Below are 17,380 nucleotides of genomic sequence, written 5' to 3' on the forward strand. Positions count from 1 at the left end.
ATGTTCTGCCCTTTCTGTACCCTTGAAGACATAGGTAATGTTCTTTTTGGTTGCTGGTTTGTTTTTTTTTTTTTAATTTTTGAGGCAAGGTCTAACTGTATAATTCAGGCTGACCTTGAACTCACTATGTAGCCCATGGTGGCCTCTAACTTGCAGCGATCCTCCTGCCTCAGCCTTCCAAGTGCTGGGATTACAGGCATGTGCCATGCCCAGGGTCTATAATGTTCTGGATCATTTTCCATATCTTAATAACTTCATGAGTGCAGAGATGTAGTCCTCTCTCCTAAGATTTATCTTCTGCAGAGCAGAGTAATAAGAAGACACTGTATCCATTTATCTTCTGTTCTGGGGATTTCTGAGTAGTGTCTGAGAAACCTCAGTGTGCTCTTTGGGGTATGTGTGTTGTCTATTAGTATTCACTCCTAACAAGAGGAAGTATTGAGGGTATTCTGCATCATGGTTTCTCATCCAGCCCCCACGTGGAACAGATCTCGAAGCTCTCCTCCAACAGTCATGCGCATGCCGAGGACAGATACTTGGCTCTGGCGGGGGAACGTGGAAAGGAGTACTGAATAGCAAAAGGCTTCTGTTAGCACCTTCCACTTTAGCACGTGGAACTTGGGTTCTCACATTAGAATTCAAATTCCATTCTCTGTCCAAGCTCCTCAGAGCCACCAGTTAGGAGCGTTGGCTGCTGTGCTCACTTCCGCAGCACACGCTAGAATGGGAGTGATGTGGATTACGCTGGCCTCTGCACGAGGGTGACATACAGATCTGTGAAGTGTTCCATAGTTTTCTGACTGCCATGTAAATCATCTTTGTGTCAAAAAAAACAAAAAAAAACGCTTTCTCCTGTTCTCTTGCAGTTCAAGCCTATATTAGCCTCTCCCACGATCTGTTACACCTGACCCAGGGCTGTCATATAGGCTTTCTCTTGCATATCTATTTGATAGCCCTGGGAACATCCAAGTGTAGAAAAATACTGATGCTGCTTCCAGGGAATGGGGAGTGTGGGGGAAGAGAATTGATGTTATTTCTTGTACTGTTTTTTTTTTTTTTTTTTAATTTTTAAATCAGCTTCAAGCCAGCTATAAAAAATAACCTAAGAAGATACAGCACTTTCGCAGGGAGAAGTTAACCTGATGCTTCACAGTATTTTAGTCCTCTTCCTTTGCACACTGCCTGAAGTGTCGCAGCACATATCCCAAAGCACACTGCAGACCACCGCTCGCACTCCGCACATTGCGTCCTGGTGAACCTAGTCTCTGGAATGACTCCTAGAATTGGTTGGCTTTCTTTGCCTTCTTTTGGAGCGACTCACCATATAGCTGCTTGAATTACTGAATTGATGAAAAGTAGAGCTTCTTTTGGAGGGAGTCAGTAGACTGGATTTAAGAGGAAAATGTCATATATCTTCATTCATAGCTTCCTATAGTCTGGAAAATATGGTAAATAGTTGGCATAGGAAATAATTGGTCTTTTATTCGTAAATCACTCAAATAATATGTCGGTCAGCCTAAAACTTGCTTATTGATATGTACACTAATTTCTGCTGTGAACTGGAAAATTTAAGTTCTCGTAGATGGTAGCAGTCTATGATTCTTTTAATGCCCCTGGCCGTTTTCATAGCCTTTAGACTACTTGAATCACTGCCATCCAGTTCTCTTTATGTGCTGAAATCACTGACTAATGTCACGAGGCAATTACCTCAGCTCTTTCTTTGTAGGGTTCTTTGTGTAGCGCTATTATTCATACAGAAGAACACAATGCAAAAACAAGCTTTTTTTTTTTTCTCCTCTGAGCTTTTTCTGCACTCTTCTGGATTTACCCTTCGCTGCATCCCAAGGGTAGACAGATGACGATATAGACTACATAATGACCCAAAAGGACCCAAAGCCATTCAGGCCATTTTAAGTGTGTACTTTGCTAAGTTTTGATATCAAGAACCATGCAAGAGTCACCACAATTAAGATAGTGAATATCCCCCCCTTAAATTCCTCCTGGGTCCCCCCCATCCCCAGGTTACCAGTGATCTATTTTCTGTTGTGATACATTATTTTTCATTTTTCCAGAATCTTATATAATAGAGTCATACAGTTTAACCTGTTTTAGTTACCGGTGAACTGGTAAATTTAAGGCTTCTTTCTGGCTTCTTTCATTCAGCGTAAGTGTTGGGAGTTTTGTCGTGTTTTGTTGTGTCCGTCACCACAGTAACTCATTCAATTTAATGCCAAGCAGTATTCTACCACGTGGGTCTGCTACAGATTGTCCATTCATTTGTTGGTGGGCATTTGGGTTGTTTCCCTTTTTTTGCAGTTACGAATAAAGCTCCAGTGAACATTCACATACAAGTCTTTGGATAGATATGTACATTTCTTTCTTTCGGTAACTACCCAGGAGTGCAGTGACTAGACAATACAGCAGGTATTTAAAATTTCTAATAAGCTGAGCGTGTTGGTGCACTCCTGTAATCCCAGCACTCTGGGGACTGAGGCAGGAGGATCACAAATTTGAACCCAGATAGGGCAACTTAATGATTTGGCGATAACCTGTCTTAAAAAATAAAAAGGGGGTGGGAGGGTAGCTCAGTGGTGGAGCACCTCTAGAGTCCATTCGCAGTACTGCAAAAAATAAAAATAAAAGGCCGGGGATAGAGCTCAGTGTGAAGGCTGGGTTCAGTTCCAAGGACTACAAGCGAGCAAACAAAGGAACAAACAAGTAAATAAATGTTTAGATATAATGCATGTGTTTCCCACTAGGAAGAGGAGAGTGCTTTTCAGACATGGCTAAAGACAAAATGTTACACAGTTAAAAACAGTAAAGTCAGGACTTTCTCCTCTTAAAATCAACACATTTATTTTTTTAAAAAACGATTATTTTCATAACCAAATAAGAGAATAACAATAGTTATTACAGTGTATATGGTTGTCTTCAGAGTAGTTCTCAGTGCAACATAAACCAGAAAGATTCTTAGCAGAAGAAACAGATAATAGCACAAACTTTTTCTTCAATGAACTTAAGGTAAACTACTGTATTAGTGTAAATGAAACAAGTTAGTATATATATTGAGTTAGTATTTTTAAAACAATAACATATAACTTTGGGAAGTAAACGCTCTACTTTCTATTATCTCTGTTCTATTTTGCTTTGTGTGTGTGTGCATGTGTGTGTGTTTATGTATGTACAGTGGTACCTTGGTTCATGAATGCTTTTGTGTAGACAGTTCACTTTGTAAACAGAGACATTTGGCAAAATTTTGTTTTTGTTTGCAAACTGCATTGGATGACAGACATGACCATAGCCATCTTTCCTGCAGAAACACAGATGTGGCCATCTTTTCCAAAATAGTGGAACAAGTTAAATTCGTGAACTGGGATACCACTGCATATAGTGTTTCTCTACAAGAGAAATCACGTGATATTTGAGCTTGTGTGTCTAACCTATTTCACTTAACAGTATGTCTCAAGTTGCATCCACTTACCTACAAATGTTTCAAGTTTGTCTTTTTGTGGCAGCATAGTAGTCCACTGTGTATAAATACCACATTTTCCTTATCCATTCACCTGTCAGTGGACATAATACACTGTTTCCACAATATAGCTGTTATAAATTGTGCTGCTATAAACACAGGTACCTGGATGGGGGATAGCTGGGTCAAATGAAATTTCTTTCTCTTCTTTTTAACATTTACTTTCCTTGAGGAATCTGCACACTGATTTCCACAGGGTTTGTACTAGTTTATATCCCTACCAACAATGTAGAAGGATTCCTTTTTCCCCACAGCCTAACCAGCATTTGCTATTTTTAATTTTTTTTTTGATGGTGGTCATTGTTTTTGAGATGGTATAATAAGCTTATTGTTTATATAATAAGCTTTATTGTTTCCTAATTAGTTATAGATTATAGGCTCCTGGTGACCAGTATTATATGATGCTGTATTAAAGTCACACCAGATTATACACCAAAGGACGAGTTTTGTTTTCAAAATTGCTTTCTGTTGTGTAGACATATTCATCATATACGAGAGCCTAAGCAAGAGCCAGGCAGAGTTGCACACACCTGTAATCCAAGCTGCTTGGGAGGCTGAGGTAGGAGGTCACAGGCTGGGAGACTGGCTCAAGGAGCTTAGTGGGACCCAGTCCCAAAAAAGGAAACAGAGATGGGCACGGCTGGGTAGTAGAGCACTTGGCTAATGTGCATGGGGCCCTGGGTTCAGTCTACAAAATAAAACCATTTTTAAAAAAATGTTCAAGGGAGCTTAGGCAAAAACTTGAGTTGTAATAGGTAACAGTTGAGTTCATGTTGAGGCAGTGTGGATTCAGTAGAAAATTAGTAACTTTATTTCTATTAGTGTTAATTTAATCTTTCCAAAATTTCTACCAATTCATAGCAGTTTCCTGGGTGATTACTTCACCAAAAATTAATATTTTTAAGGGAACTCATTTTTATTTTTAAAAAGATGCTGTCCTGAGGCGGTGCTTATATTTCATGTGCACTGAACGCATAGCAGCTCGGAGCCTTGCCAGCCAGGTGTGTGTTTGTGAACTCGGAGAACGGGGGCTGTTCTTAGCCCCATCCCCATGTCTTAGTTTGCATGATTAGCACAGTATGTTTTTCTTTTGTTAGCCTTGAGTGCCTGTTGTCTTCACCTTCCTATTTATAGGGAGGAACTAGCTATTTAAATTACTCTTGGGCTGGGGATTTAGCTCAGCGGCAAAAGCGCCTGCCTGGCAAGCGCAAGGTTGTGAGTTCGGTTCCCGGTACCGGAGGGGGGAAAAAAAAAAAAAATTACTCTTAGGGAAAATTTCAGATGTTGTTGCAAACTAAATAGAACCAAACACCCCTTGTTTGTTTGTTTGGGGTTTTTGTTTTGTTTTGTTTTGCACTTTTTGAGACAGGGTCTCACTATGCAGTTCAGGTGGCCTTGAGCTCTTTGTAGCCCAGGCTGATCTCGAACTCTCAACGATCCTCCTGCCTCAGCCTCCCGAGTGCTGGGATTATAGGTGTGCGCCACCATGCCCGGCTCACCCTTTTAATTATCCTCCTGGGGATGAGACGGGGAACTGACATATACTGACCAGCTGCTGCTCTGTGCTGTTGCTGCTGTGGTGCTTTCTGATCATTGCTTTTTTTCATGGTCCCCCACTGGAGTTATACAGACAGATTTCCTCACCTGTCTTATGAGGCCTTAGCAACCCCGGCCGCCTGCTCGTCTGGCCGCATCTTTCATCACTGCAGTTTTGCACCTGTGCTTTGACTTATCTCAGCTTCTTTAAGCCTTACCAGCTTTGCCTCATTGTTGTTCCTAGCTTTCTCAGATACTATTCCACCTGACACTACTTTCTCTTCATCCCTGTGTCCCTCATAATAAAATCCTCCTTCCCTGCTGTTGGTTTAGGTCCAGTTCTTTGGGCACCTGCCTAGAGACTCCAGTCTGGAGAGTCAACATGGTATCTTGCTGCTCAGCACTTTATCCCTGCAGCGTAGAGCATGGTCATACTTGTCAAATGGGTGAACAAGCAGCCTTTGCAAATGGATAATTTTATCCCCACACCACATAGCTAGAAGTGGTGGACTCCACAGTTCAGATGAAAGACTAGCACGCAAGCCGCATTTCCCTGCGCTAAGCCTCTCTGTGGCTGTAGTCATCACACGCTAAGGATGGTTGGCAGGCGGATTAGGTAATTGAACTGGATAGCGCACCCTGCTAATTGATTCGCTGTATGAATGTAATGAAACAAATTTTCCATAAACCTCATCATCAAAGTACTGCTTTTACTGTCTTTTGAAAATTGGATTATTTTGATTTCAGACTTACACAAATTAAAATAAATGGGCTGTAGAAAGTGGCAGCTGGCAAATCCAGTGGAGTTTCAGGTCCTGTTTCTCCTCCAAGGCACGCTGTCCCTTTCAGAACAGGTCGTTACTCATCTCTTCAGCATCATTTCTTTTGCCCTGTATCTCCTCAAAGTCTTCACTCATTTACATAGAGAAACGTGCAGTTTTGGACTGATCGGCCCTTCTCCTGTGAGAAACACTCCTTGCCCCATTTCTGAGCACTTCTTTGCATGTGCTGGTCTGGGCTTGTGTCTCCTGCAATAAACTGTAAGCCTTTTTAGGACACTTAATGCCTCAGAGGCCCTCACTCGTGCACCAGAATTGCTGGGCCCTGACATAGTTCCCGGCACATTACTGTGGTTATGTAGGACAGTTAAAAGGCTGCAGCAGTCAGACTTGCATCTCAGGTCTCACTCAGTATGAGATGATAAACTGGTAACAGTACAGAGCAAGAAACAAGTGTACGGTAATTATTTTAACTTTCTTGCTCTGAGCCTGCAGAATATGGCTTCTGGTTTAGGTTACTGTTTTGTTTTTGCTTGCAGTTTTCCAGCTTGGTTAGTTATCTTTTTAATTCTTTGAATGAAAGCAGGTCGTTTATTTATGATTTTACCTGAATTAAAGGAAAATGTTCTGCAGGATTAATCAATACTAGTCCCACCCCCACCCCCACTCCAATCTCTATCTTAGTGCCGGGAAAGTGAGAATTGAACCCCGGGCCTTCCACATGATAGGCAGGCCCTGTACCACTGAGCCTGTATACCTATCCTCACAAAGTTTTTAACTTTAAAAACTGGAATAGCTGGGCATAGTGGTGCAGCCCTGTAATCCCAGCACTGTGGAGGGTGAGGCAGGAGGATCACTGTGAGTTCAAGGCCAACCTAAACTACATAGCAAGACCCTGTATCCAAAAAAAAAAAAGAAAAAAAGAAAAATTGAATAAATTCATTCAATTCACAGATCGGAAAACAAAGCTCCGCAAATAATGTAGAAGGATTTGTCCTATCTCAGACCAAGTGCTTAAAAAAAAACAAAAAAAAAAGACTTTTATGCCATATAAGCTTAGAGCTTAGAATAATTCTTGACTTTTGTTTCCCTCAGCTTTTGCTTCCCTATATTTAGTTGGGACATCCCCCCGCCCCACGCCACCCCATGCTTTTCTAATTTAAGCTTTACTTTTCTAAAGTCAGAGCCAGGCTAAATAAAGACATTAGTGAAGTTCTTACAATTCTTTTCTGAGAATTAAGAAGAAAAGTGCAAATGCTGTGGCCTCCCCTGTTGTGTTTACGAATCGTCCCTGTGATGCTTGCCCGGCCGGCTTTCCCTCTGCAGCCAGGAGTGTCTCTAGGCTGAAGACTGGTGCTTACCCGCGTCAGACCTCCTCTGCTTGCGTGCTGCTTGGTACACAAGTTTTTAACAAGATCAAGATCATTTCCTTTTAGGTGGAGCCTAGAAAGTACTTGTAAGTCACGGTGGTAACCTTCGTGGGGTGCTCTCATTAAGAGATGAAGAAAGATACACAAGCACTTCAGTATTACTTGAACATAATTAGATAAACTAGAATTTGGATACTAACTAAGTTCAGAACAAAAGGGATGACGTTAAAATGTTCCTGAAGGGTTTTGTTTAAAAAAACAAAAAACAAAAACTTAAAATTAGCTCCAGAGTTGGGCTGTTTTATTTTTGCAAGCTTTGCCCAGTACGGGAGATCTTTCCTTGAGATTCTTGAGAATGCGAATGTTTTGCTGGTGTCGCCATCAGATGTGTAATCAGTGAACAAGAACTGGAAAGTCGTTGTTGGAGGCAGGATGGAGAACTTCTTTTTTTCTAATTCCACACAGACACGTCTTCGGCCTCTGAGGATGAGGGCTCTCTGAGACGCCAAGCTGCGCTCTCTGCTGCCTTGCAACAGAGCTTACAGAACGCTGAGTCCTGGATCAACCGTTCAATTCAGGGATCGTCCACCTCTTCCTCCGCATCTTCTACGCTGTCCCACGGAGAGGTCAAAGGAACCAGTGGGTCTCTAGCTGATGTATTTGCCAATACTCGAATAGGTAGGAGCTGGATCTACTCAAGAAGTCCAAATTATGTTCCATTTGGCACCCAGTATCCAGGAAGCAGTATATGATTTGTGTTAGGTTTTTTTATGTGGCCTGAGAAAATGTAATCAGAAAGAACATGACAGTTAATGAGGCAAAGAAGGAAACACCAGCAATACATTTGTTGCAGAGATGATAGGTATCGTCTGCGTTATTGGTGCCTAGTGTTGCCCAGCTGAAGCCATATCTATTTCCATAAGCAGTACTCAAGCTGCAGGATATAACGCCAGTCTGAATATGGGCATATCCCAGTTGAAGAATATTCCTTATATTAAAAGATATTAAAATATATAACACCTTAGATTTTCTCAGGATTGTGATGTATGGTCTGTCCAGAAAAAACACTGAACCTGAACAATCCTACACCAGTCAGTATCAGTGAGCCCTTTGTCTTTAGCACAGAGACTGGATTTATCATCCTTGCCGCTGTGATACTGCTGCACCCGGGATGTGCAGGCTGAGGACGTTGGTCCCCATGAGTTGCTGCCTGCTGCCCATGCTACTGAATGAAGTGTAGCTTTCGCTTGGCTCTGCTTTATGTTTTTGTTTGTTCTTTAAAGAGCTGTGACATCTGCAAATATGATACGGATCTTTGTAGTGCACCGAGTAGCGCACCAGTAACATTATCTGTGGTATCTTTCCTTTTTTCCTGTCACGTTGTTGCTCTCTTAATTTTCTTCTCGGTGAACTTTTTAAATTAACTGATTTCTGAAAAGAAATAGTTAGAAATGTTTCCATTTAGGGTGTTTTTTTCTTTCTTCTTTTTTTTTTTTTTTTTTTTTGGTCTTTTTGAGACAGGGTCTTACTATGCAGTTCAGGCTGGTCTTCAACTCACTTTGTAGCCCAGGCTGCCTTGCACTCGCAGTGATGCACTGCCTCAGCCTCCCAAGTGCTGGGATTACAGACATGTGCCACCGTGCCCGGCTAGAGTTATAATTTTTAAGTAAAATAGCTATATGATTACCCACAGTGAAAGCCATGTTCCAACTGTGGATAATTTGCCCTTTGCTTTTAACTCTGCCCTGTAGTTCGTTGAGCCTGTGACAGCAGCTATGTACAAACACGCATGCTTGCTACTCCAAGCAACAGGGCCATGGTTGATGAGCTTTTGTTTCTGTATCTGTCTTAAAAGAGAGCAGTTTTACTTGTAAAAAGTCTTATCCTAAGACCCAGTTAATGTTGTTTGCATTTTTGTTAACAAGGTGATTTTATGTGACCTTATTTTTCTGTTGCTTTCATGACTTTGTGAAAAGTTACTGGTTTAAATTACTCACGCGAACCACCTTATCCAGCATTATTGCCTTTTGAATGTTTGCTCTAGAGAAGTAATTCATGTTCCTGATAAGTAAAATTCAAAAACACAATAAAAGAAAAATGGTTTATAATCCCTCTTCCTGTGAAAAATGTGTTGCCACTTTGGTGTGTATTCTAGATTGTATTTACATATGGATATGTATGGCTGCGGTATTGAGTTTACAAAGATGAAATTGTCTTGAACATAATTTTCATTAACATCTCTTCTTAGCATTATACCACAAACATCTTTTTCATCATAATTATTCTATATATGATTTTATCAGATACCTTTTTAAACATACTATTGTATGACTGTACCCTGATTTATTTAGCCATTCTCTGTTTTAGATAAGTCAGGTATAGCTGTGCACACCTGTAATACCTGTACTTGGGAGGCTGAGGGAGGAGGATTGCTGAGTCTGAGGCCAGCCTGGGCTACAGAGTTTAAGGTCAGCCCGAAGTACATAGAGAAACCCTGTCTCAAAAAAACAAAAAGCAGGAACAACGACAATAGAAATACCCAGCTTTTTCCATTATGTGGATGCTGGACTAAACATGCTTGAACATACAGCTTTTTGCGTTTATCTGCTTATTTTGTTGGGATGTATTACTGTGAGCTGTAAGTTGACTTGCTAGGTTAAAATCTCTCTTTTTTTTTTAGTACTGGGATTTGAACTCAAGAAGTACTAAGCTGCATTCCTTGCCTGTTTTGTTTTTGTGTTATTTTCTTTTATTGTTGCCCAGACTGGTCTTGAACTTGTGATCCTTTTACCTCAGCCTTCCAAGAGATTGCAAGGATATGCTACCACAGCTGGTCAGAAATGTGCATTTTTAATGCTTTAGTTATCATGTTATCCTATAGAAAGTTACCCTGCAATATTCTTGTGCTCGCCAGGCAGATTTTATATGATATGATACCGGTGGTGTACGCCGGTAATCCCAGTATTCAGGAGGCCAAGGCAGGAGGATCGCCAGGAGTTGGAAGCCAGCGTGGGCTGCATAGTGAGTTTGAATTACATAGTGAAGCCCTGTCTCAAAAAACCAAATTAAAAAAAAAAAAAAAAAAAATCAGTCTACCTACCTGTTTACCTGTGCTAGTACATATCAAACTTAAAAAAAAAAAATTAAGCCAATAATTACAGACCTGGCAGGCATAGAAACCCTATTGCAAATTGATTTTTTAAAATTAAATTTACATTTATTATTATTTTTTTATTTTTTTATTTTTTTTTAGTTTTTTGAAATAGGGTCTCACTTCCTACTTTGGGCTGGCCTTTAATTCACTATATAGCTATAAAGTTTAATTCACTATATAGCTAAAAAACCTAGGCTGGCCTTGAACTTGCAACAATCCTCCTACCACAGCCTCCTCAATACTGGTATTATAGGTGTACGCCACCACACCTGGCCCCCAAATTGATTTGATTTGATTTTTCTTTTTGTCTTTTTGAGACAGAGCCTCACTATGCAGTTTAGGCTGGCCTTGAACTCACTTTGTAGCCCAGGCTGTCTTTGAACCCACAGTGATCGTCCTGCCTCAGCCTTCTGAGTGCTGGGGTTACAGGCATGCACTACCACACCTAGCCCAAATTGATCTTTGAAATTGATTTATATTATGTTTTTCCCTTCTTGCTAGTTTGAATGACTTTTCATTATTTTATATCATATATTTTATTTACTCTAATTCTCTTTCTCTTATTTCTGCTGCTGTTTTGTTTTTGTGTTTTTTTTTGGGACAGGGACTCCTGTATAGCCTAGGCTGGGCCTCAAATTCACAATCCTTCTTTCTGCCTCTTCATCTGAGTTTTTGTTACATATCTCTGTTGAATTTATCTCTTGTCACTTACATCACTCACTTCCTCTGTACTAAGAGTCTTTTTTTAACTGAAAGCAAGAAAAAGTGTTCGTCCTTTACCTGGTTTTCCTTTGCCTGGAAACCTGAACGATATGACCCACCCTCAAGACACTGTTTTTGCTTTCAATGGAGGGAACATTCAGATAAACTGTAATCATGAAGAAATGCTTTGGAGACTATGATATTCGGAGCCAATGTGAAGGTCTTACTTTAATTTTATTTTCCTCATCAACTTTTATGGATTTCAGATCAACTTTTTTATTTCATTTTTATGGCATTGATTTCTCCTTGCCCTCCACTATAGAAAATGTTTTGTTTTGGTTTTGTTGTTCTGGGTTTTTTTGAGACAGAGTCTCACTATGCAATTCAGACTGCCCTTGAACTCACTCTGTAGCTTAGGCTGGCCTCAAACTCACAGTGATTCTCTTGCTTCAGCCTCCTGAGTGCTGGAATTACAGGCATGTGCTCACTAGAAAATAATGTTTTTGGGAAACATTGACTGTGTGATTTGATCTAAAGCTACCCAAATCTTGAAAATAATAACATTAGGATCTTCATCTATCCTGGCTCAACCTCGTGTTTACTCATTATTAAACTTGCTGGTAGAAATTTGATTTAAAAGCTAGACAGCAGCTAAGGAATGACCTACTTACATCGTTTTTAAAGAAACAAAAAGTGTTAGAGGCTTCTTTTGCTGATAATGTAATATAATTCTAAGTTTTGTTTTCTCCCGCTCAGAGAATTTCTCTGCTCCCCCTGATGTCACTACAACTACCTCTTCCTCCTCGTCATCTTCAGTTCGCCCAGCAAATATCGACCTGCCCGCCTCTGGAATAGTTAAAGGCATGCACAAAGGAGCCAACAGGTCCAGCCTTATGGATACAGCTGACGGTAGGGAATTTTTTCTGGTAGCTAACTAGGTAGTATAAATTGAACTGGAAAATTCAAATTGTAAACAGTAATAGCTCCTGGCAGACAAGCTCAGCCCCTGCGGAACCACTGTGTGAGCCTCGTGTGGGAGGTTGTCCAGAAGGCCCCTCCACACACTTGTCACACTTAGTCGGTGCTTCCAGGGGATGCTTTGACCGGAAACCCTCGTGTGGCAGGCGAAAAGAGTGCTACCGCAGGTGAGGGCTCATAAGTGAAACCCTTAACAGACTGACAGTAGCACTGTATTAGTCCTCTGCTGTCATAAAACTTGTCCCTTGTGTGTCTGTGCCCACGTGACCCATGGAAAGAGCGTGAGACTGTGGTCAAGGCCCAAACAAAGGGCGTTAGCGATAAAAGCTGGTGAGGAAGACGAGGCGCCAAAATGCCTTCAAGTCACGAATTGTAATTGTTACCACTGTTTTCCCTTATAGGTGTTCCTGTCAGTAGCAGAGTATCCACAAAAATCCAGCAGCTTCTCAATACCCTGAAACGACCCAAAAGGCCTCCGTTAAAAGAATTTTTTGTGGATGACTCTGAAGAAATTGTGGAAGGTAGTAGTAAAAACACTAAAACATGTACTGGTTAAAAAAGTGTTTCTTAAGCAGTTACTACACATTAGGTACATAGGTTTAAAGGATGAACAAGATTCTTGGTTCAAAGAGTTTGAAGTTCTCTGCCCTTTTCCCCTCAGAGGCATTTATATTTTAGACCTCAGGTGAAAGGTAAGGAGGGAGGAAAGGGAAAAAGGGGTGAAGAGATGACGTAGCTATTAAGCACAAAACTATCTTTGTTAATATGCTCTTGAATTTAGGGTTATCATCGGTGTCTAATTTTAAGTTTATTTATACTTGGCATTTCTCTAGGATGTGGATATCAAATTCAACCTGAAACGTTTGCCCATCTAGGATGTGGATATCAAATTCAACCTGAAACGTTTGCCCAGTATTTTTTTTTTTTTTTTTGGTCTTTTTGAGACAGGGTCTCGCTATGCAGTCCAGGCTGGCCTTGAGCTCACTTTGTAGCCAGGCTGGTCTCGAATTCACAACAATCCTCCTGCCTTAGCCTCCCGAGTGCTGGGATTACAGGTGTGCGCCACCATGCCCGTATTTTTTTTTTTTTTTTCATATAATACAGTCCTTTGGTTAAGTCAGTCAACCCCGCGTATATTTGCCTTCTACAAGACAGTGTGGTAGATGGTGAGAAAAGTTCAGAGATTTATTAGGAAGTCACTTCTTTCATACTTGTGATTTATATCAATTATGTACTAAATATATACTAAAATATATACATGTAGAAACAGTGTGGCCAATAAGTTTTTCCACAGATACAGGCATTTGGGAAATGGGGAAGAAATCAGTTTCATCTGTGTGGTTAGAGAAGCCTTCTCAAAAGAAGTAATCGTTAAAGCATTATTTAAGAAGCTTACTAGGGGAAAATGGGAGGACATGGGGTATGAGTGTAGATAAAATGAGGTGGCCATTTGAGAATTACTGAAGCTAGGTGATGAGTAGTTCTACCTAATCAAAGCTTTTGTCCAGGAAAAGGGGAATTTTTGCTGGCAGAACTAAGCCTTGGTGTCTTTGTAGTTCATGTTCATGTCTTGAGTCAAACAGTAGCAACTCCCAGCCCCCTCCTCATACGAGAAGTTGAACTCAGGGAGTAAACTACATCTTCAGCTCTTTTGAAATTTGTTTTATCTTTAGATAGGGTCTCACTGAGTCACTAGGTTGCCCAGGCTGGCTCAAAACATATGATCCTCCTGCTTCAGCCTCTTATAGTGTTAGAAGTACACCCATGTCCTGCCACACCCATTTTTCTCCCTAGTATTGGAGATTGAATTAAGGCCCTCACACTGAGCTATATCACCATCCCTTTTGATTTTTTGAGACATGGTCTTACTAACATTGCTAAATTGTCCAGACTGGGTTCAAACTTGCACCCTTCCTGCCTCAGCCTCACAGAATGCTGGGATTAAAGGTGTGTATCACCACACTTGGTTTAATAATAGCTTTGATCACATTAGACAGTTAATGGAATTGGGCAGCTCAGTTCATGCAGAAGAAAACAAAAAGCAACCTGACATGTTTTGGTTTTTTTCTTTTCTTTCTTTTTTTGACTTTTTGAGACAGAGTCTCACTATATGGTTCAGGCTGGCTTTGAACTCACAGTGTAGCCCACCCAGGCTGCCTCAAACTCATGGCAGTCTTCCTGGCCTGTTTTGTTTTGTCTTGTCTTGTTTTGTTTTTATGACAGCCTGACATGACAGTTTAAGATGAGATGGTGTCTCTTGGGAGTCATTAAACTCACTGCACTGTGACATCTTGCTTGATGTACTGTTGTCCTCACACCAGTAACAGCCGTTCTGGTCTTCTTAGCACTGTATTGACATGGCAAGTGAAGGTGGAGGTTTAATAGGAATCATTTTTGAACAATTTGCACTGGCAGAATAGACCTAACAGCATTCTAGTAGTTACAAATAGACAACTTTTGCTTGTGTGATTAGTTGCTACCTTTGGAAAAGAAAAATAGGAATATATCTTAGAAGTTTTGTAGATTATATGCAGATTCTGCATTGAGACCTGGTGCAGGATGGCAGTAATGCAGACATTTATATCCAGAAAGCTATGCCTACCACATATAGTGTGTGTATAACACTAAAATTATTGAGAATCATGGTTTTTAAAAATTTAAATGAACTAGGCTGGGTGTGGTGGTGCATACCTGCAATCCCAGCACTCAGGAGGCTGAGGCAGGAGGATCGTTGAGAGTTTGAGACCAGCCTGGGCTACAAAGTGAGCTCAAGCCTAGCCTGAACTGCATAGCGAGACCCTGTCTCAAAAAGACAAAAGAATTAAATGAATTAAACTTAGAGCCTGCTAATACACAAAATAGAAGGACAACAGAGACTTTTATCACGGCAGTGAATTGGAGAGTGAAGTTGTTGCTCGAGATGACTCAAGACACTAAGTAAGCTTCCAGAATCTGTCATTGCATTCAGCTATAAAACACTCTTTCCTCCTTATTTTACCCATCTAATACTTGCTGCCGCTGTCCTTTCTCCCCTACTTTTTTGGCTACTTCGCTTATGTCCCTTTTACCTGGCAAGTTTTCTATCTGCCCTTCAAGCCTCAGCTCACTCTTTACCTCTTCCGAGTGAGTGCTGTATCCTTCTCTCCCAGAATGTGTCTTTGCACCCCATTCGTGCTGTCCCAGCCTCTGCTCGGAGTGTGTGTGTGTCCCCAGTGGGTGCTTGATGCTCGGGCTAAGTACATATGAGGCACATAAATGTTTGTTCAGAGTATGAGATCTGCGGCATTTGTTTTATCAGTGTTGATCACGTTCTGTGTACGTAAGTAGCACATGCTTCACTATTTGTTCCATGATTATCTTTCCATTTATGAAAATGTTGGATTTTAAAAATTATTTGAATAATGTTCATTGCAGAAAAATTAAGAGAACTTTAGTTTTATCTGTATCAAAGAATACAAAACGTTATTCACCTCCAGACCTCTGTCTTGGAATAACCATGTTAACAATCTAGCTTTTATGTGTGGCTTTTTTTTTTTTTTTTTAATTCAGTTGAAATCAACTTAACACTGTGACGCAACCTCAATGTTTCAGGCACTGGAGGCAGTAAGGGGAGCACAAACTGTTGTAGTAGTGCTATAGCTCGTAAAAAAGTGTTCATAGCTCTTAGGTGTTTACAGCTTCCAGTAAGAACTGCAGCAGACCAAGACCAACAAACCCCAAAAAACCAGGGGTTCTGGAAGCACGTTTACAGCTTTATTCGTGCTGGTGGGCTTGGCTGGGATTCTTGATCAAAGAGCCGTGCCCCCAACCCTCAGGGAGCAGGATTTTTATAGGATTTACAACCAAGTACAAGGTACAAGAAGACAGTGTTTGCCATTAGTTGATTGGACAGAAAGTTACACTGAATTTCACCTTCTTACCATACAGTGGAGACAGGGACAAGAGGTTCCATCAGGCACAGAAACTTAACAGAGAAGAAAAGGCTTATTGAAGGCCGGGAAGAGGGATGCTGAAGGGCAGGTTGCTCCTGTCTGGGAGCAAGTGTTCTTTCTGCTTTAGAACCATTCCTTCCCTCAGGAAGCCCTCAGTCTTGCGGGGCAGGGGTGCACAATGGCAGCCGCTGATCCTGAGTGCTTTCACAAGGATGGCCACTACAGTGTGGGGCCTCCAGGAAGGAACCATTCCCTCAAGGAGCAGTTGGGGGTGGTTCCAGGGAATGTGCTTTTGGAGCCAGTGCAGGGGACGAGTAAGAGTTCCCCAGGAGGCAGAGAGAGCATCGTGTGAAATGTGTGCAAACGTGGAAGTGAAATGTTTGGGGCTGCCCGTTCCCTGCTTGAGTCTACCAATGGGCTGTAGTATAACTGTTACTGTCCCCATTTTACAGATGAAAGCAAAGCTCAGGCAAATGAATTTGCTTAGGGTTATACTAGCAAAAAGTGAATGTAAAATTGGGTTTTCTGACTACAGTTTAATGCTTTTTCATCAAACATAACCTGGTGCTGTGGAGCCTGGCTGTGTAACACTGGATATAAAGTGTAAAGCATCAGAGAAAGGGTTACTAGTGATTGTGAAATAGCTGAAAAGAAATTTACACTTTGTGTTTTTCTGTGTGCGGGGTCAGGATTTGTTTATTGTATAAAACATGTTGGATATGATTTCACCGTTAAGTGGGAAATTGAATTAAGGCCCAGTTTGTAGATTACTGTTTGTAACCATGGACTTCCTTTTTTTAAAGGAAGTTTAAATCCGATCGATACAAAGAGAACAGGAAGACATGTTTGTGCTTGGGATTGTTTGTTGGTACTTGGTCTTATTTCGTCTCATTTCTTTTTGGTATAGTACCTCAGCCAGACCCCAATCAGCCCAAACCGGAGGGGCGGCAGATGACACCTGTGAAGGGAGAGCCCCTGGGCGTCATCTGTAACTGGCCACCTGCTCTGGAGTCTGCCCTGCAGCGCTGGGGCTCCACGCAAGCCAAGTGCCCCTGTCTGACTGCACTGGATGTGACAGGGAAACCTGTTTACACGCTCACATATGGTGAGTGTGCTGGAGTCCAAATTCCTCTGTTTGCTAACAGTTCCTCGCAGTCAGGCTGGTGTTTTTGTCTTGATATTTAGCAGTTGTTGCTCATTATGTTTCAAAGGGTCTTTTCAATTATTTAATAGGATCTTAAGTTCTAAGTAAAGCTTTTGTCAAATATTTTTACTTGCTCATGTAACATTTGCAAGCCACTAATATTTGAAGACTGCAAAAAGAAGAGACTAGATCTATTGATGCTATACTTTTGGAAGAGGATTTATTTAAAAAGATTAGTTAGTACTAATAATGAATG

At 41.1% G+C, this 17,380-nt stretch overlaps 1 protein-coding gene across 3 annotated transcripts in view; it reads left to right on the forward strand.

The window, feature by feature from the left end:
- Dip2b (disco-interacting protein 2 homolog B) overlaps positions 1 to 17,380 on the forward strand; it is a gene marked incomplete in the record, with an annotated part of 228,430 nt that overhangs the window by 142,261 nt on the left and 68,789 nt on the right. The window contains 4 exon segments of one of the 3 annotated variants that reach the window (XM_013508452.1): positions 7,680 to 7,892; positions 11,827 to 11,979; positions 12,450 to 12,572; positions 16,888 to 17,085. In XM_013508452.1, coding sequence (XP_013363906.1) covers positions 7,680 to 7,892; positions 11,827 to 11,979; positions 12,450 to 12,572; positions 16,888 to 17,085 — 687 coding nt within the window. 3 annotated transcript variants of the gene reach the window in all.

The sequence above is a fragment of the Chinchilla lanigera genome, unplaced genomic scaffold, assembly GCF_000276665.1.
Source record: "Chinchilla lanigera isolate Chin_1 unplaced genomic scaffold, ChiLan1.0 scaffold00146, whole genome shotgun sequence".
In the NCBI taxonomy this organism is placed as follows: Eukaryota; Metazoa; Chordata; class Mammalia; order Rodentia; family Chinchillidae; genus Chinchilla; species Chinchilla lanigera.